Genomic DNA, 21,147 nt, shown 5'->3' on the forward strand with positions numbered 1-21,147 from the left:
GCAGGACATTTGATGTACTATAAGCTAATATTACTGAGTGCTACTCATATAGGTACTAGCTGATCTCCCAGCATTTCTTTTCCAGATGCTCCAGAAGGTGGCTCATCCTCCCTGAGAAGACAGTCAGGATGTCCTCTGCAAGTTTCTTCTGTTGCTCCAAGGAAAGGTGAGTCATGAGGCATGTATCCATTAAACGCATTGGGTTTCGAGTAACAGAATATCTAATTGACTGTAGATGGAGCAAAAAGGACATTTACTTAATGCTCACATGCAACAAGAAGTTTTGAGTTAGATAGTTGCAAATTCATGTAGTGAATGAATAATACCATCAAGCTCCCAAGTTCTTCTTTTGTTTCCACTCTGCCAATCCCCACATTGACATCTGTTCCAAGGCACGTCATCTCATGGTTATAAAATGGTCGGTCACCAAAGCATCTCGCATGAGTGAATTACAAGCAGGGACAAAAAGAGAGGGAAAAGGCATTTTTCCTCAAGAGACCATCATTTTATCCAGGAAAAAAATCCTGTCTATAAGCATCCTTCGCCTTAGCTGCAGGCACTTCTGGATGCCACAACTGGAGAGGATGCTCCTGGCATCTGGTCGACAGGGTCCAGGGAAGCCGCTAAGCATCCCACCTTGACACATGTGACAGATGATTCACCCACAGGTGGCCCACAGTGTGTGAGGCTGAGAGGCCCTGACTTAGAGGGAAAGAGGATGATTTCCCCACCACCCCGGGGGCAGCCCGCACTGTTCCTGTGTCTTCCCCATCGCCTGCTCCGACAGCTGCTCTCCTCTCTTGCCCTTCATGAGCCACTTTGACCCAAATTGGACCCCTCCTTTCCCTTCACCCTCCAACACAGGGGTGTGCCCAGGAAACACCTTCAACCACAACCCCTCTGCTAGTTTCCTACCACTGCTGGGACACAGCGCCAGCAGTTCGGTGGCTCGTCACAGCACACAGGCATGACTATCGTTCTGGAGGTCAGAACTCCAAAAGTGGGTCTCGTGGGGCTAAAACCGAGCTGCCCTTCTTCTGGGGGCTCCAGGGTAGGGTCCCTCGTCCCCTTTCCCCGCTTCGAGACACCTGCCTTCTTTGGGCACTCCTGCTTCCCTTGGCGCCCCTGCATCTCAGACCCTCCCGCCTCCCTCTCTTCCTTATCAGGACACTTGCCTAATTCTTCTGGGTCCCCCGCACCTCCCAGAAGAATCTCGCTCTCAAGGTCCTTGACCTAATCCCACCGCAAAGCCCCTTTGACCAGGGATGGGAAGACACTCGGGTCCCGGGGGCAGGGGGAGGCGGCGTGCACGTCTTTGGGGGAGGGCGTCACTCTGTCCCCAAGCATCAGACACCACTGTGTTAAACGCGCTGTCACCCAACCAAGGCACAATTTCATTCAAGTCCGCCCTCCTGATCCACAGCATTAAAAAGTGCCACCAACCTGGGGAGTCTCCCACGGGCCGGGCCCCCTTTGGGGAACATGGCCTCTAGGCCCACTGTGGCCGACGCTTTGCTCCTAACAGCCCAACCCCAGCCCGAGCCGAGCTCCCCTTGCAGCAGGGCGGCTTAGCTTCCAGCTCCCCATGCCACACAAAACAAATGCAAGACCGATTTTACTGATGTTTCCTTTGCCTCAGGCTCCAGTAGGGCTCGGCGTGGCACTGCCAGGTCCTGTCTTCATGTAAAATTTAGATATGTTGCTCATCACAGTGTTTTGGAATTTTTTAGAATTACATTTCATTTTTTTTAAAACATGTGGCACTACAATCTTCTTTCTCTCGGTTTCTGAGGGGTTTGGTTTGGTTTGGTTTGGTTTGGTGTTCTCATCCCAGGGTGGATGTCAGCTCCGTGGGTGGTCAGTGGGTCCAAGCCCTAGCTCGGTCTCCTGCTATGACCATGATGAGCTGGATTGCCGCTTCTCTGAACCTCAGTTTTCCCCTTTGTGAAATGGCACCTCATTCCTCGGGCTGCCGTGAGGATGGGGTGAGAATCCATGTCTCACGGGTGCTCGGAGGACAGGGAACTAGGGACCCAGACAGTGACTGGGGCTGAAAAGGATTTGATGTTTTAGAGTCATATATGAAGGGGTGCACGGGTGGTTTGGGGGCAGAGTGCTCACTTATCATGCGGGGGACGGGGCTTGACTCCCAAGCCCTTGCACCCCCCCCCAAAATCACATGAATCATATCCTTGAAAGTGGTTGACATGTGAGGTATTATGCTGTTATATTACGACAATAAGAATAACAAAGTAAAATAAATGTTAAAATAATTGTCTATGGTTGAATGGATGGATGCATTTAATAATGGACTCAGCCCCGTGTCAACACTCAATAAGCGATACCCGTTATGTCAAGAACACTAATGATGGACGATGATTTATTACTCCTGTGGTCAGCAGCACTGGTCGCTTACGACCTTGCCCGTGCGTCGTGTGCATATGTTTTGCTACATATGTGGAAAAGAGAATTTGCAGATGTCTTTAAAGTAGGGACAGGACCCTGGACTATCCATGCTGGGATATCCAATCTGAACTCATGTGACCTTCAAAAGTAGAGGAGCTTCTCCAGCTGGAAAAAGGCAGATGTGGTGGAAGGGGAGAATAGAGAGAGTCCAAGCAGGAGATGGGTCCCTGTTTCCTGTCCTGCTGGCTCTCACATGGACAGGAGAGAACCTGGAGCTGAGAGTGACTGCTAGAGCGTGGAAACGGGCACCTCCGGCATAGATCCTCTAGGAACTGGGGTCTTCCAACAATCTGGCTGAGCTTGGAGGCAGATCGTCCCCCCGAACCTACAGACAAGAGCCCAAGAGGCTGTCACCCTCACTTTGAATGAGGACCTCCCAGCAAAGGAACCAGCTGAGTCCACCCAAGCTTCCAAACTTCAGAACTAAGAGCCAGAAAATGGGTGTTGTTTTAAGCCACTGAAGTTATGGTAATTTGTGGGAGCAGCAATAGAAAATGAATACCATCTCCTTGGAAGTCCTTGTTTCCTCGGACTTGTTTCCTAGGACTGCCACAGCAAACTGGGTGCCTCAAGACAACGGGAATTTATTCTCTCATACTTGTAGAGGCCAGAAATCCAGGTCAGCAGGGCCACACTGTCTTGGAAGCTTCTAAGGGAGGAGACTTCCTGGTCTCTCTCCATTTCTGATGACCCCAGGGTCCCTTGGCTCGTGGCAGCTTAACTTCAACCTCTGCCTCTGTCTTTACATGGCCTTCTCTTTGTGGCTCCATCTCTGTGTTCAAATGTCCCTCTTCTTATAAGGACACCAGTCATAATGGGTTCAAGGTCCACCCTAATCCAAAATGACCTCATCTTAACTATTTACATCTGCAAAGACCTGTTTCCAAATAAGGTCACGTTCACATGTAAGGGAGTTAGGACTTGGGGAACACAGTTCAACCCAGAGCAGAAGGCAATGAGCATCCCGTCTCCAGAGGCATTCAACCCAGGGCCACGGTGCAAGGATCCATGAACAGGGGCCAAGATGGCCTTGCTGAGTGCCGTGCTCCTGGAGGTTGCCACTTCCCCTTTTCGATGTTGAGCAACCAGGCCCTGTGTGGTTTGACTCCCCCGCGGGTTTGTGCCGCTTGAATGCTGCCCGGATGTAGGCTCGCGCCGTGTGCCTACCACACAACTTCCTGTTTTGCGTCCATGCCCAGCTCACATGCAAATCCTGGATGCTCTCATTTCTAGGGGTTCAGAAGTGTGGGCGCAAGGCCCCTTTCCAGGTAGTGTTACAATAATGACCTTATTGCAACGTGCCAGCCTCTGCTTCCGCTCTTGCCCCCGAAACTCTCGTCTCCATTCAGCAACCAGAGCCATCACTTAGAAACACGTCAGCTCTCCGTGAGCAAACTGGCCATGGCTTCCCATCATACTGAGGCATAAAATCTTGTCTTTCTCGTGGCTGAAAAGACTCCAGTGTGAACTGAGCGCTGCCTGCACCTTTACCTGCACCTCCCATCTCATCTCCTACCACCTTCCCCAATGCCTCTTCCTTCCAGCCCTCCCAGCCATGACTAAAGCATCGGGCATTCCCTGCCTCAGGACCTTTGCACTGCCATCACCAGGTGGTCCTTGGCTCTCCCTGTCTTTTCACTTGCCCTTGTAAAAACTGCATCCCTTCACTTTCCATCTCCTTATCTGGCTTGACTTTTCTCCCTAGTGCTTTTCATTGCTACCATATCATAGCTTCTAATATAGTGTAGAGTAGAGTCATGTACAGTGTTATATTTTAGTGTCAGGTCATATCATTCTATTTATTGTTTATCATTTTATCATGTATTTATTTTATTATATCATGTCACTAAAATTCATATGTTATGTGATATGTATATCACATAACATATGATATATGTTATGTGATAATATCTCATTATGATGAGATATATATATCTCATTATGATGTATTATAATATCTCATTATGATGTATCATAACATGTCATATTACATTATATGTAATATAATATCTCATTATGATGTATTATAAATCTCATTATGATGTATTATAAATCTCATTATGATGTATTATAATATCTCATTATGATGTATTATAACATGTCATATTACATTACACTATTGCTATGATTTTTTTTCTGAGCCTGCCACTAGAAGGTAGGTTACTCGAGGGCAGAGTGTTTGTCAGTCTCGCTCACTGCTATATCCCAGTCCGGAGAACAGTGTTTGGCATACGATACATAGTAGGTGCTTCATAAATATTTGTCAGATGAACGACTGGACAATTTTAGTAATGTTACTTAAGTGATAACAAGCTGTTATCGCTGATAGAAAGAATGCTTTGTTTAGAATAGGGCAGGCAAACCACAACCTACGGACCAAACCCAGCCCAATTCCCATAGCTATAAGGTTTTATGGACACAGCTGTGCCCATTCATTTGTGTATGTCTTTAACAACACAGCTGCATAGGTAAGTAGTTGCAACAGTGCTCATGCGACCCACAAGCCTAAAATATTTACCACCCGGCCCTTTGCAGAAAGCGTGCCGGCTCCTGACTTAGGCTAACACTGCTAACATTTGAGAAAAGACCGTGTCCTAGGCTCCTCGTTTCATCTTTACAGCATTCTGGGGCAGGAACTGTGGCTGCCCTCTGTTTACTGGGAGGAAGAATCGGGCTAGGTAAGGGGGCATGGGCACGCAAGCGGGCAGGAGTGGCATTTGGGTACCAACTCAGAGCCTGAAAACTTATCAGTTAGGTAAACCGATATTATGGTCAGGAGAAGTTTGTGATGGGCAGCAAATAAAAACACAAGACATCCAGATAAATTTGAATTTCAGATAACTAGTGAACTTTTTTTTTTCTTTTTTTGGTATAAGTATATTCCAGGCACTATTTGGGAAGTACTTACACTAAAAAATCTATTTGTTATTTATGTTTCTAACTTTGCTGCTTCAGGAGCTGGGGATAATGTAAATTAAGTTCCTCTCTTTTTCACATTTGGCCGAGCATAAAACGGTCTTCCTTGGCTGGAATCTATTTTGATTCTTTTCGCCGTCAGCAGATGGAAATTTTAGGACATGAAGGCACGACTTGTCACAGAGGTTCATTTTTCCTCTTTATCTCCTGTCAAATACAAAATCAAAACCACAGGTTGCCTCCTCTCTTTCTTGGTTTTCCTACCAGCGGTCGGCTTTTTCCCAGCAGCAACAGCCTGGGCGCCAAGCAGAGGGCCCCGCTTGGGGTTGGGATGGGTGAAAGGGTGAAAGCTCACAGACTCTATAGCTGCAATTATCTCCAGACTCTGTTCAGCAGCCCTCCTGGCCACTAGAGGCCAGTAGCCGCCCCCAATTGTAACAACCAAAGAAAGATCTCCAGACACTGCCAAATGCGCCCTGGGGAACCCATCGTCCCCGTTTGAGAAACATAGCCCTAGTTTATGCATAGACATCTGTGTCAAGCAGGGTTTCCTACGGAGACTTCAAGTGAAGAATGTACAGGACATGTAAATTCTCCACCTTCAGTGGCGATGTGTGTTCCCTTTTTTTCAAAGGGATCATGGAAAACTTTAGAGCAGTGCTCCTCAAACTTCAGTGTGCATGCAGACAACACAACTGTGCTTTTAGAAATGCAGTTTGTAAGCTGTGGTGTATACATACGCTGGAATACTATGCAGCTGTAAGACAGAATAAAGTTATGAAGTATGTAACAACATGGATGGACCTTAAGGACATTATGCTGAGTGAGATTAGCCAGAAACAAAAGGACAAATACCATATGGTCTCACTGATATGAACTGACGTTAGTGAATAAACTTGGATAATTTCAGTTAAGAACAGAGGTCATCAGGAGATAGAAATAGGGTAGATATTGGGTCATTGGAACTGAAGGGATTAGATTGTGCAACAGGACTGATTGTAAAAATTCAGAAATGGATAGATCAATACTACCTAACTGTAATACAATAATGTTAGAACACTGAATGAAGCTCAATGTGAAAATGATACAGGGAGGAGGGCTGGGGGCACAAATGAAATCAGAAGGAAAGATAAACAGTAAAGACTGAGATGGTGTAACGTAGGAATGCCTAGAGTATATAATGATAGTGACTAAATGTACAAATTTTTAAATGTTTTGCATGAGGAAGAACAAAGGAATGTCAATAATGCAGGGTGTTGAAAATAGAGGGTAGTTAATATTTTAAAACTTAAACCTATATGTGAGACTAAAGCAAAAAAATGTTTATTTGGTACAAAATTTATATTTTGACTACTGCATTTCCTAATATAACTTATGTGGACAGCTTAATTGAACAGCATAAGTACATGGAATCTTGAGTAGGGCATGAGATTTTTGTAGGTTTGTTCAAAGTTATGCCCTGATATATCCCAGAAGGATTTGAACAGTGAATAAAAAAGTATTTGCAAAGTCCCCTTGGGGGAATGGTGAGAAAGGGGGAAAATTCAACTTTCCCAAGTGGAGCATTCTTGATATTCTCACAAGCAGTGGGGACAACCAAAGCAATAGGCTGAGCCCCCAATCTTGGGGTTTGTTCATATGAAACTTAATCCTGCAAAGTATAGGCTAAGCCTACTTAAACTTAGGCCTAAGAGTCACCCCCAAGAGAACCTCTTTTGTTGCTCAAATGTGGCCTCTTTCTCTCAGCCAACACGACAAGCAAACTCACTGCCCTCCCCCTCTCTATACGGGACATGACTCCCAGGGGTGTGGACCTTCCTGGCAACGTGGGACAGAAATCCTAGAATGAGCTGGGACTCAGCACCAAGGGATTGAGTAAACCTTCTCCACCAAAAGGGGGAAGAGAGAAATGAGCAAAATAAAGTGTCAATGGCTGAGAGATTCCAAACAGAGTCAAGAGGTTATCCTGGAGGTTATTCTTATGTATTATGCAGATATCACCTTTTTAGTTAAGGCATAACAGAGAAGCTAGAGGGAAGTGCCTGAAAATGCAGAGCTGTGTTCCAGTAGTCATGTGTCTGGAAGATGATTGTATAATGATAAAGCTTTTGCAATGTGACTGTGTGTTTGTGAAAACCTTGCATCTGATGCTTCTTTTATCTATCTTACGGACAGATGAGTAAAACATATGGATTACAAATAAATAAATAATAGGGGGAACAAATGTTAAAATAAATTTAGTAGATTAAAATGCTAGTGGTCAATGACAGGGAGGGGTAAGGGGTATGGTATGTGTGAATTTTTTTCTGTTTTCTTTTTCTGAATTGATGCAAATATTCTAAGAAATGATCATGATGATGAATATACAACTCTGTGATAAGAAAAAAAGAATGTTCATATTGTATGTTGATTGGTTTTGTTAATAAAAAAAGAAGAAGAAATGCAGTTTGTGAATGCGTAGGTCTGGGGTAGGGTCTGAGAGAGATTCTGCATTTCTAACCAGCTCCCTGGTGACATGGCGCTGCTGTCCATGGCACCAGCCCTCACATGCACAAGACAGATCAGTGATAATGCCACTGCTTCCCACAAGAAAGGAAAAATATTCTTGTAAAGTACCAAGATTCTCAAGCTCCGTCTTAAGAATTGTCCCAAAGCTATTTCAGAACAAACAGACACTAGAGCATGCTTTGCATTAAGCAATGACTTCATTAAAGGTTGCTGACACGTCTTCCACGGACCCCTCATTCCTCTCCCCTAGGTCCCCAGGAAACCTACCGGGACTATGTCCGGAGGAAATTCCGGCTGATGGAAGACCGCAACGCCCGCCTGGGAGAGTGTGTCAACATCAGCCACCGGTACACACGGCTCGTCCTGGTGAAGGAACACTCAAATCCCGTGCTGACCCAGCAGAAGCTGTTAGCCATGGGCAGGGGACATGCGAGAACTGTGGAGTATCAGGCCAGCCCCATCCAGGTGGAGTCCCTCTTCGAGCCAGACGAGGAGCGGCCCGAGCCACCCCGCACTGTGGTCCTACAAGGGGCAGCAGGGATGGGCAAGTCCATGCTAGCCCACAAGGTGATGCTGGACTGGGCCGAGGGGAGGCTCTTCCAAGGCAGGTTTGATTATCTCTTCTACATCAACTGCAGGGAGATGAACCAGAGCACCCAACGGAGCCTGCAAGACCTTCTCTTCAGCTGCTGGCCGGAGCTGAGTGCACCGAAGGAGCTCATCGGGCCTCCTGAGCGCCTCCTTTTCATCATCGATGGCTTTGATGAGCTCAAGCCCTCTTTCCATGATCCTCAGGGACCCTGGCTCCTCCACTGCGGGGAGAAACAGCCCACAGAGCTTATCCTTAGCAGCCTGATTCGGAAGACGCTGCTTCCTGAACTGTCTTTGCTGATCACCACTCGGCCTTCGGCTTTGGAGAAGCTCCACCGCTTGCTGGAGCACCCGCGGCATGTTGAGATTCTGGGCTTCTCCGAGGCAGAGAGGAAGGAGTATTTCTACAAGTATTTCCGCAATGCAGAGCAGGCTGCCCAAGTCTTCAACTTTGTGAGAGACAATGAGCCCCTCTTCACCTTATGCTTTGTCCCCATGGTGTGCTGGGTCATTTGCACCTGTCTCAAGCAGCAGCTGGAGGACGGAGAGCTTTTGAGACAGACCTCCAGGACCACCACAGCTGTGTACATGCTCTACCTTCTGAGTCTGATGCAACCCAAGCCAGGGACGCCCTCCCACCTGCCCCCACCCAACCAGAGACAGCTGTGCTCCTTGGCAGTGGACGGCCTCTGGAATCAGAAGGTCCTGTTTGAGGAGCAGGACCTCAGGAGACATGGCCTAGATGGGGCAGATGTCTCTGCCTTCCTTAATATGAACATCTTCCAGAAGGACATCAACTGTGAAAAGTTCTACAGCTTCATCCACTTGAGTTTCCAGGAGTTCTTTGCTGCCATGTACTATATCCTAGATGGCAGGGACAGTGGGTCGGACCCAGAGCAAAACGTGAATAGGCTGTTGGCTGAATACGGGTTGTGTGAGAGGAGCCCCCTGGCACTCACGGTCCGCTTTCTGTTTGGCCTCCTGAACGAGCAGACGAGAAGCTATGTGGAGAAGAGTCTTTGCTGGAAGGTCTCGCCGCACATCAAGATGGAACTGCTGAAATGGATCCAAAGCAAAGCTCAGAGTGAGGGCTCCACCCTGCAGAGAGGCTCTCTGGAGCTGTTCAGTTGTTTGTATGAGATCCAGGAAGAGGAATTCATCCAACAGGCCCTGAGCCATTTCCAAGTGGTTGTGGTCAGCAACATTGCCACTAAAATGGAGCACATGGTCTCTTCGTTCTGCGTGAGGAACTGCAGGAGTGCCCTGGTGCTGCATCTGAATGGGACCACCTTCAGTGCAGACGAAGACGACAGGGTGAGAGGGACCTCGGGTCCCCAGACACTGCAGGCGCCGTCGTAAGTACCTTCTGGAGAGATGGCTCTCCAAGCCCATGCTCTTAACCAGCGGTCCTCAGTGGGGTGGGGGGTGATTTTGTCCCTCCAAGAGACATGTGGCAATACCTGAAGTCATTTGCATGGAGGAGGGGTTGCTCCTGGGATCTGGTGGGTGGAGGCCGTGGGTGCTGCCCAATACCCCACAACACACAGGACTCAGCCTTAGTACAATGTATGATCTGGCTCGAAATGTCAATAGCACTGAAGGCGAGGATCCTGGTCTTCACAATATTCCTTAGAACTTAACTGGGGGCTGATGTCATGGAGAAATTTGTTCACACCATAAATATTAATCAGTGCCTTCTATTTATGGTGCAGGCTTTCTCCTGAGGGTTGAGGACAGAGTGAATGAGGCAGCCAGTGTCCCTGCTGGTGCAGATCTCCTAATGAGAAGGGACATAGATGGTAAAGAAATGAACAGGCTAACAAGCAAGCAAATAAGTGAAAAATGATAGGTTCCAGGAGAGATTACTATGAGGAATATAAAACAGGTAATGGGAAAGAGAGTGACTTGAGGGGGAGAAGCCATGTTGAAGGGATGGCCAACAAAGGACTCTGAGGAAGTGAAGGCAAGACTTTGCCTTGGCTTAGGTTCCCCAAGGAGTAATTTTAGAAATGAGAATTTGATGCATGGAGCTTATTTGGGTGACAGTCCCAGCAAGGCCAGGTGGGAAGAGCTTCCAGCTAAGGGGCCGTGTTCTAGTTTGCTAGCTGCCAGAATGCAACACACCAGAGATGGATTGGCTTTTAATAAAAGGGGATTTATTTTGTTAGTTCTTCAGAGGAAAGGCAGCTAACTTTCATCTGAGGTTCTTCCTTATGTGGGAATGCTCAGGGTGATCTCTGCTGGTCTTCTCTCCAGGCCTCTGGGTTCCAACAACTTTCCCCAGGGTGATTTCTTTCTGCATCTCCAAAGGCCTGGGCTGAGCTGCAAGTGCTGAGATGAGGTATGCTGAGCTGCTTGGGCTGTGCTACATTGCGCTCTCTCATTTAAGCACCGGCCAATTAAGTCAAACATCATTCATTGCAGCAGGCACACCTCCTAGCTGACTGCAGATGTAATTAGCAACAAATGAGGTTCACGTACCATTGGCTCATGTCCACAGCAACAGAACTAGGTGCCTTCACCTGGCCAAGTTGACAACTGAATCTAACTACCACAGGCCATCATCAAGCTGGTCAGTAATGGGTCACTGGAGCCCCACCCCAAGATCCCTGGGTACTTGTGCCATATTGAAGATGTACTGGTGGGGGTGGAGCTCATTCTGAGGCCCCTCTCAGTCAGCTCAGCGAATGTCTGCTACTGAGCTCAGTGAAGAGAAAGAGCCAGCCACGAGGACATCGAGGAGGGAGGTGGGATTCTAGGAAGAGGGAAAAGCATGTGCAAATGAATCTAAGAATGGAGGAGAAAAGATAGATCTGAAAGGACATTATTGGGACATATGAAAAAATTTGGGATACAGAAGTTAGCTTGACATCAATGTTAAATTTCTTGAACTTGATCACTGTACTTAGGTGGATACATATATGAATATCTTTGTTCTTGGGAAATGTTCATGGAGCATAACTTATACAACCTACTGTCAAAGGTTTAGAAACCAGATTGATAGATATATAGATGGATAGATAGAATGATAACAGTAAATGTGACATGTTAAAAATTGGTGGATCTAGATATCTGGGTGGGGATTATCTTGGAGTTCTCTGTATGAGTTTTGTATATTTTTGCAGCCGTCCTGTAAGTTGAAATTATTTCCCCCCAAAAAATGAAGTGCAAAGACCCAGGGGATGCAGACTAATCGAGGTAATATGTCAGCAGTCCAGGTTTTGACCCCACTCTAATTTGGGACTCATTTCCATTCATCAGACTCTGCTTGGCTCTTCCTGACTCTGCATCCCAAATGGAATAATTTTGGTAGCCAGGATCCTCACTGGCCCAGATGTCATAAATTATACTAAATCGTTTTATTTGGGGCCATGTGCCCAGGATTTTAAATTACTGTGCTACCAAAACAATGCCGTGGACGGAAGAGTTCAGAGTCTGGGCTTTGGAATCAGACATATAAGGGTTGGCATCCCCAAATGCCTTGAGCCAGGCACTCTCCTTGTTGAGACTCATTTCTTTGCCCGGAATAGGAGACTTTAATCCCTTCCTTTTAGGAGAGCGCTGTGCTGGGGACAGGGTAAGAACTCAATGAATGTTACTAGTTTCATTGTCATCCCAGAGCATGGCCTCGGGGGTGCTCTAAGTGTAGTGATCTTATTACACCTGCAAGAATCTATGTCTCTAGTGGGCTTAAGACCCCTTATTATAAATTAAGACAGACCATGTAACTAGAAGTAAATTAGGAGACCTTTTTTTGGCTACGTATTGCACCCTATGCTACATGAGCCAGGCCGATTCTTGACCCCAGCCTGATTCTCCTTAAGCATTCATCAGGTAGTCATTTATGTAAGGCAGACAACAATGCTGGGGGTAGTCTTAGTTTCCTAGGACTGGGTGGCTTAAAACAGCACAAGTGTATTGCCTCATAGTTCTGAAGGCCAGAAGTCTAAAACCAAGGTGTTGATGTGGCTGGACCTCCTCTGAAGTCTGTGGGGTTGGGGGGTGGACTACCAGCCACTCGTGACCTTCTTTGGCTTTGTGGCAGAACTTGATCTCTGCCGATCATATGGCCATCTTCTCTCTGTCTCTCTACATCTCTGTCCCACTTTCCTTTTTTTATAAGGACACAAGCCATGATGGGTTTAGAGGCCACCCTTTCCAGTATGACCTCATCTTAACGTGCAACATCTTCACACATCCTATTTTCAAATAGCGTCCCATTCATGGGACCAGAGGTTAGGACTTGGACATGTCTTTTTGGGAGCTATGATTCAATCCATAACAAGAAGGGCCATCGTTTTTTTCATTTTACAAATGAGGAAACTGAAATTCAAGATTAAGACAACTTGGCCAAAGTTCTACAGCTGATAAGTTAAACTGGGAAGCTAAAATGGAGACAGTCTTCAGAATCAAGTAGAAGACTGCAAATCCCAACTCCATCCCTTACGTAAAGCATGACCTTGAAAATGATGCTTCTAAGTAACAGTTTCCTCATCTCAACAATGGAAGTATTAGGTCCCTTATAGGAAACTGCATGGATTAAATGACATTAACATTTGCTAAGTGCAGGCAGGTAAAAGTGCTTCAAGGATATTGGCTGTTGTTATCCTCTCCTTGTTTTATGATGAGGAATCAAGATCACAGAAGGTATATAATTTGCTTGTACTCATAGAAATGTATTTGAACTCAGGTATAACAGATTGAATCAAAGTTCTTCCTTTCCCCATGACACCATAGCCAATTTTATCCTAAGAGATCCTACTTCTTCCTTTCATAAACAGTTTTACTCTAGTAACATTGGTTACTCTGTGGAGCAGTGGTATAGCGGAGAGAGACAAAACAAAACAAACAGAAATGAAGACACTGAGTTAGGAGTCAGGAGATGTGTGAATCTTGGCTTTGTCCTGCCTGAGCTGTAAAGCCTTGGGCAGGCCATTCAGTTCCCTGAGTCTCTGTGTCTTCTTCTCATCAACATCATAGGCTTGTGGGTGGGAGGGATGTAGAGAAAAGTGACTGACCCAAGTAAAAGCTCAATAAATGGTGTCTGATAGACTGATAATAAAATGCAAAGAACACTGACCTGGGAGGCGTGGCCTTAGCTCTGTGTTCCGTACTTTTGGACCAGAAGCACCTGGGAGTTTATTAAAACCAGAAACCAGGGTCCCACCTGGACCTACTGAATTTGATCTACATGTTTAAGAAGATCCATAGTTGATCCTTATGCACAGAAAAGTGGAGAAACACTGGTCTAGCCTGACGGATAAGAACAAGCACGTGCTGCTATTTTCTCCTCCTGACCCAGCATGACTTTGCTAATTGGATCCAACCTCCTCTCTTGATGCACCCAAACGAGGTCTCCTTCTTTCCAAGACAGTGCCCTCGGCAGCAACCCATCAGAGTGTGTCCGTGAGATGAAATCTACTATCCATCCCTGATCCAAGGATTCAAGTCTGGTTTCTACTACTTACTAGCTATGGGACCCTTGGGTGGGTAACACTGGGTCATTATGAATATAAATTGAAATAAAGGACAATAAAATGCTTAATAAATTATGAAGTAACAAATAAATTATGGAGTAACAAATTATCAAACATAATCATTGCAAAGCTACCAGTAAAACTAGACTTGGCCTGTCTTTCCTTCATTCAGACCAGAGAGGAACATTCTGCCCGTTGCCTACAGTGAACATCTTGCCACCACCCTGTGCACCAATCCTCACCTGATAGAGCTGGTTTTGTACCGTAATGCCCTGGGAAGCCGTGGCGTGAAGCTGCTATGTCAGGGGCTCAGACACCCCAACTGCAAACTTCAGAATCTGAGGTGAGTCCAGGCTGGTCTCTGAGTTCCTCTAGCTTGGAACTGAGACAGAAAGGACATAAGATGGAGATTGATGGGGAAAGTTCAGGTATTGCTCTCTTACTTTCATTATTTCTGTCTTCTCCTTGCCAGTCACTTTGTCTAGAATCTTGTCTCCTCCAATCTTCACCATAATACCAGATTCAATTAAAAAAAAATTGCGTGTATTATTTTTCAACAATAATACAAAATCCATACAGAAAATTCATCCAGACACCCAGGTCTACCAACTTTTGACATTTTGCAACATTTGCCATATCATTCTATCTATTCGTCCATCCATCTATTTATCCATCCATCCATCCATCTATCTATCTATCTGTATTATATGTGTAATAAGTGTCAATGAATAAGTGCATGAACATCTGTGGGTGTGCTTACTGGGAATCAGATACTCTAAACCAGTCGTCTTAGTTTACCAGGGCTTCTAGGACAACCTACTACAGACTAGCTGGCTTAAACAGCAGAAGTACATTGTCTCACAATTCTGGAGTATACAGGTCCAAAACCAAGCCATTGGCAGGGCCATGCCTCTTCCTAAGGAATCTGTTCCTGGCCCATCCCCTGGCTTCCGGTGGGGGGCAGGCAGTCCAGGCTGTCACTTGGCTTCCAGTGCTGTTACTGAACCTCTGTCTCCATCATGTGGCCATCTCTCTTACTGTGTCCAAATTCCCTCTGCTTCAAAGGACACTGATCATACTGAATTAAGGGTCCATCCTAACTCAGGTGGGCCTCATCATAACTGATTACATCCTCAAATATCCTCTTTCCAAATGGAGTCACATTAATGGGACTGGGGTTAGGACTTGAACAATCATTTTGGGGGACACAGTTCAACCCAGAACACAGGGTTTCTCAACCTTGACCCTATGGGAATTCTGAACTGGATCATTCTTCGTTGCGGAGGACCATCCTGTGTAGGATGGTTAGCAGCATCTCTGGCCTCTACCCAGTAGATACCAGTAGACCCCCTTCCCAGTTGTGACAATCAAAAATGTCTCCAGACATTGCTAAATATCTCCTGGGGTTCAAATACCCATCCCCCTCCCCATTCCCTTCCATGAGAACCACTGCTCTAAATCCAGTTCCCCCAGCATGGTAATATTACTGGGCATGCAACATTAAAGCTATGCTGGGGCTGCTTCCTCTTCCACCCTATGGGCAGATTACCATGCTGACTCCTTTACATTAATCATGTTATCGAATTTTTTCAACAACTCAATAGGGTAAATACTATTGTTTTGGTTAGATAAGGCTGGTGAAGTGTAATATATCGAAAAGGGCTGGCTTTTACAATGGGGGTGTCCAACTCAAGGTATCAACAGGACAATACCTTTTCCCCAAAGAAAACCTACCAGCAATCTGGGACTCCTCTGTCACATGGGAAGGCACTTGGCCAGCATCTGCTGGTCCTTCTCTCCAGGGTTTCATTGCTTATAGCTTCTGGCTTCAGTGGCCTCCTCTCTCAGCTCCTCTGGGACTTTTTCTTTCTTTTATCCCCTTATAAAGGACAAAATAAAAAGATTAAGACTCACTTTGAATGAACTGGGTCACATCTCAATTGAAATAAGTTAATCAAAAGGTTCTGCTTTGGACTCTATAACTAGTCTGTGGCAAATTGGTTTTCAACACCAAATCTGTCTGAGTCCAGAGTTCACATATATCTAGTTTTCACTAGACTACCACTTAAATGAATTGTAGTAAGACAGGTCAAGAGTAGAGAACCAAGGGCTTCTTCTGCCCAGGGGCCACCAAACCTCACATTCTCCCTAAGACCAGTTAGCTTTCTGGAAAGAAGTCACGAAAAGGATTCAAAAAAGTACCTCTTCATACCAGGTATCTTAGGGAAGAAAAATAAAGAGACAGCCACACTCCAGTGCTGAGCTTTTAAGGCACACTGCCCACCAGCAATTGAGGCCCAGTGAGCTTCCAGGGATCTGCTTGGGACACAGCACCTCCCCATTCCTGAAGAGGAAAAGTGGGGAAACTTCCCTTTGGGAGAATGATGAGAAAGGGGGAAAATTCAACTTCCCCAAATGGAGAATGCTTGATATTCTCACAAGCAGTGGGGATAGCCAAAGCAATAGACTGAGCCCCCAATCTTGGGCTTATTCATAAGAAACTTAACCCCACAAAGGATAGGCTAAGCCTACTTAAAGTTAGGCCTAAGAAATTGCTGAGTGTATGTGTTGGGAATGTTTGTTTCTTGTAATTTTTTTTAATTAATAAAAAATTAAAAGAAAAATTAGGCCTAAGAGTCACCCCCAAGAGAACCTCTTTTGTTGCTCAGATGTGGCCTCTTTCTCTCAGCCAACATGACAAGCAAACTAAACTGCCCTCCGCCTCTCTACATGGGACATGACTCCCAGGGGTGTGGACCTTCCTGGCAAGCTGAGACTCAGCAACAAGGGATTGAGAAAAACTTCTCGACCAAAAGGGGGAAGAGAGAAATGAGACAAAGTGTCAATGGCTGAGAGATTCCAAATGGACTCGAGAGGTTATCCTTACGCATTAAATAGATATCACCTTTTTAGCTAAGGCGTAACAGATAGGCTGGAGAGAACTGTCTGAAAACGCAGAGCTGTGTTCCAGTAGCCATGTTTCTAGAACATGATTGTATAATGATAGAGCTATCGCAATGTGACTATGTGGTTCTGAAAACCTTGTGTCTGATGCTCCTTTTATCTACCTTATTGACAGATGAGTAGAACATATGGATTAAAAATAAATAAATAATAGGGGGAACAAATATTAAAATAAATTTTGTAGATTAAAATGCTAGTGATCAGTGACGGGGGAGTAACAGGTATGATATGTATGAATTTTTTTTCTGTCTTCTTTTTATTTCTCTTTCTAAACTGATGCAAATGCTCTAAGATATGATCATGATAATGAATATGCAACTGTGTGATGAAAATAAAGAATGTTCATGTTATATGCTGATTGGTTTTATAAAAAAAATTTTTTTTTCAAAAAGGAAAATGAAAAGAACCCCTAAAAAAACAAAATAATCGAATGTCGAATGATCATATGGTGAGAATGTTTGTGTTTGTATGTGGTTATGTTTAATTTAAAAAAATTAAAAAGTGAGGGATCTTGAATTCCTCCCTTAAGGCCAACCTCTGTGTGAGCATTTCATTGACTGCAAAGCACCAAAAGCATCTATATATTATTCTTACAGCTTTTATTATTTGTTATTCAGATATAATTCAAACCATATAATTCACCCCTTTAAAGTGTATAATGCAGTTGTTTTTTTTTATGTATTCACATGGTTGTACAAGCATCACCACTTTCTAATTCTAGACCATTTTCATCACTTTAAAAATTCATCCATTAGCAGTCACTCCCTGCCCCAGTCCAGCCTCTGCAAACCATTATGCTATTTTATTTTATTTCAGGAAAAGGGCAAAGGTAAATGCATTTTATAAGAAGGAGGGGAAAAAAGGGTAAGGGACAGAATCCCAAAAACTACCTCAGAAGAAATGACCAGGCTTTTTCTTTTCTCCTTTCTGTCCCAGGCTGAAGAGGTGTGGAGTCTCCAGCTCTGCCTGTCAGGACCTCGCAGTAGCTCTGATAGCCAATAAAAATTTAATAAGGATGGACTTAAGCAGCAACAACCTCGGGCTATCGGGCATGACAATGCTTTGTGAAGCGCTCCGAAACCCCAAATGCAGACTGCAGATGATTCAGTGAGTCTCCATCCTAAGGAACGAATTCTTAATCTGCATGTTCGCCTCAGGCAGACTTACTGCCTTCTGGGGATTGAAGGGTACTCAAATGCTGATAATTCCTTAGTCTCTGCCCCTAAATGATGGGTCCCCTTAGACCCATGACGTTCGACCCCTGCATTGGATTCTTTACACTTTAGAGGGTCTCTCTTGGGGCTTTTATGGCTCTACCCAGCTGCACATGGTGAGGAGTCCTTGAGGGCTGCAGTGACTTCCAGCACCAACCACAGTGCAATTCTGTCTGTCACCACCTGGGGTTAGGTCAGATACCACAGGTCAGAAGCGCAACCCTCCACGAGACCGCCCTTCAGACACCAGCCATAGGTTTGGGGATCCCCAGGCCACCCTCACATCTGACCATCTGGCTACAAGTTGAGAGTTTCTCACCAGCCCTCACATTCAACAATTCTCTAGAATAACTCACAGAACCCAGGAAAGTGCTTTGCATATTGTTACAGTTTCATAATACTGAAAAGGATACAAATGAGAAGAGACACATAAAGGAGGTCTGGGAGGGTCTCAGGGTAAGTTTCCATGTCCTTTCCCCCTGGAGTCAGGACACATCACCCCCAGGGACACATTGATGCGTATTGTATTACCAATCGGAGAAGCTCACCTGAGCTTCCATGTCCCGAGTTTTTGCTGGGTTTTTACATAGGCCTGATTGATTGACTCAGTGCCCACGTGTTTGAACACGATCTGTAGACTCCCTCTCCTAACCGAGGTAAGGCTGACTTCACCTCAAAGTTCCAGCACTCCAACCACATGCTGGGCTTCCTGGTGTGGCTGTCCCCATTGCCGAGTCATCTCCTTAGCATAAACTATCAGATGTGATCTGGAGCTACAGTGAGTAAGCAAAGACACTCTCATCATGGGAAATTCCAAGGATTTAGGGGTAACTCCCCAAGAGCTGGGACAAAAGCCAGACCTCTTTTGGGTTTTTTTGGAGGTCAAATTCCTTACTGTACAGGGACACATGTCCACCCAAAAACCACAACACGTCCCGGGTAGTCTGGATCCCAGAGCCCCCCACCCAACGAGGTTCTGTTGGGCAGTTCCCTTTTCCAAAATGATGCCCTCATCCCGTTCCTCTGAGTGATATCCTACTTAGCCTGCACGAAGCAGCTCAAACTTTTCTGGACAGCCTTTCCTAACCAGACCCCTGTCTTCCAAGGCTGAGTTAAGAGGCTGCTCCAAGGTAATGGCTGTATTAAACAGTGGCTCACATTTATTGAACTCTCTCTCCCTCTGGGCCAGCCCCTTTCTCCATCTTTTCTTTTTCCCAGATTACTTAATCCTCACAACAACCTTATCAGGTAGGTACTTAATCTTATTTTATAGGTAATAAAATAAGCATGGCAACACACGAAACATTAAACTGAGACCCGATAAAAATTGGACTGAATTACCAGGAGCTGTGGGGATGGGGATGGGGAGATAAAGTGGAGGTGGGCAGGGGAAGGAGGAGTAATTATTTAATGGGTACAAAATTTCTGTTCCAGGTGGTAAACAAGTTGCAGTAATGGATGTTAGTGATGGTAGCATAATTCTGTGAATATAATGAATATCACAGACCTGTTATTATGGTTAAAGTGGGGAATTTTGAGTTGTATATGTTATTACTACAGAATGTTAAAAAAAAACAAAAAACTTGCCTGAGATTATCCAGTTAATAGGTGATGGAGATGGACTCAAACTCGGGTTGTTGCTCTCCACTCTTAACCATACTGTTAGGGCCCTGTGCTGCCTCGTGGAACTGCCTGCCCTGAGCTGTAATCACTTACCTACTCATCTTACTGGATGGGAAGCCCCTTGTGCTGGAAATGACTTCTTCCCCTCTGTAGCTTCAGTTCACGTTGGGTGATGATTACATGGCCGGGGGAGGAACTACTGGCATGTGAAAGAATAAGGTGGCTGCCTCCTTAACATCTCCTTCCTCCCAAGGTTGAGGAAGTGTCAGCTGGAGACCAGGGCGTGCCAGGAGATGGTGTCTGTGCTCAGCACCAGCCGACACCTGACGGAGATGGACCTGACCGGCAATGCCCTGGGGGACACGGGGCTGCGTCTGCTGTGTCAAGGCTTGAAGCACCCCATCTGCAGGCTGCAGACCTTGTGGTGAGTGGTCCGTGGGGTCAGGTCCTCACATGGAGAGACGGACTAGGCATGCATAAAGACACCTGTGCTTCCCAGGGACAGAAACCCATCTCAAGGAGTGTTCTAGTTTGCTAGCTGCTGGAATGCAACACACCAGAGATGGGTCGGGTTTTTTTTTTAATTAAAAAATTAATTAATTAATTAACTAACACAACATTTGATGGGTTGGGTTTTAACAAGAGGGGATTTACTTTGTTGGTTCTTCAGAGGAAAGGCAGCTAACTTTCAGCTGAGGTTCTTTCTTACACGGGAAGGCTCAGGGTGATCTCTGCTGGCCTTCTCTCCAGGCCTCTGGGTTCCAACAACTTTCCCCAGGGTGATTCCTTTCTGTACCTCCAAAGGCCTGGGCTGAGCTGTGAGTGCTGAGATGAGGAATGTCGAGCTGCTTGGGCTGTGCTACGTTGTGCTCTCCCATTTAAGCACCAGCCAATTAAGTCAAACCTCCTTCATTGCAGCAGGCACGCCTCCTAGCTGACTGCAGATGTAATTGGCAACAGATGAGGTTCACGTACCATTGGCTCATGTCCACAGCAACAGAACTAGGTGCCTTCACCTGGCCAGGTTGACAACTGAATCCAACTACCACAAGGTGGTTGAAGGAAAAAGTGAATCTGTTGGCTTACGTAACTGAGAAGTCCAGAGGTATACCGGCTTCAAACACAACTGACTCCACACGCTCATGTGCAGAAGTTGGGACACCAACTCACAGTCTCCCCTTTATGTGTTTAGGTAGGTTCTATGGCTAAACGTCAAGGAGGTCACCTCTGATAGTGAGATTATGGGTGATGGTTAATTTTTTCTGCTTTATCCTTGCTGCAGTGACAATGTTTGATAATAGAAACCTAACTCTAAATTGGCTAAAACATTTTATAGGCTCATGTAATTAGAAATCATGAAGATGAGACCCCCCCCGCAAAAAAAAAAA

The 21,147-nt window shown here is 45.5% G+C and overlaps 1 protein-coding gene across 1 annotated transcript in view; it reads left to right on the top strand.

Moving 5' to 3' along the window:
• The window catches only part of NLRP12 (NLR family pyrin domain containing 12), a 44,156-nt gene that overhangs the window by 5,583 nt on the left and 17,426 nt on the right, over positions 1-21,147 (top strand). Inside the window, exons 2-6 of the mRNA XM_077130840.1 lie at positions 86-166; positions 8,141-9,836; positions 14,131-14,301; positions 17,859-18,029; positions 20,013-20,183. Coding sequence (XP_076986955.1) covers positions 86-166; positions 8,141-9,836; positions 14,131-14,301; positions 17,859-18,029; positions 20,013-20,183 — 2,290 coding nt within the window. The remainder of the gene's footprint in view (positions 1-85; positions 167-8,140; positions 9,837-14,130; positions 14,302-17,858; positions 18,030-20,012; positions 20,184-21,147) is intronic.

The sequence above is a fragment of the Tamandua tetradactyla genome, chromosome 16 (genome assembly GCF_023851605.1).
Source record: "Tamandua tetradactyla isolate mTamTet1 chromosome 16, mTamTet1.pri, whole genome shotgun sequence".
NCBI lineage: Eukaryota > Metazoa > Chordata > Mammalia > Pilosa > Myrmecophagidae > Tamandua > Tamandua tetradactyla.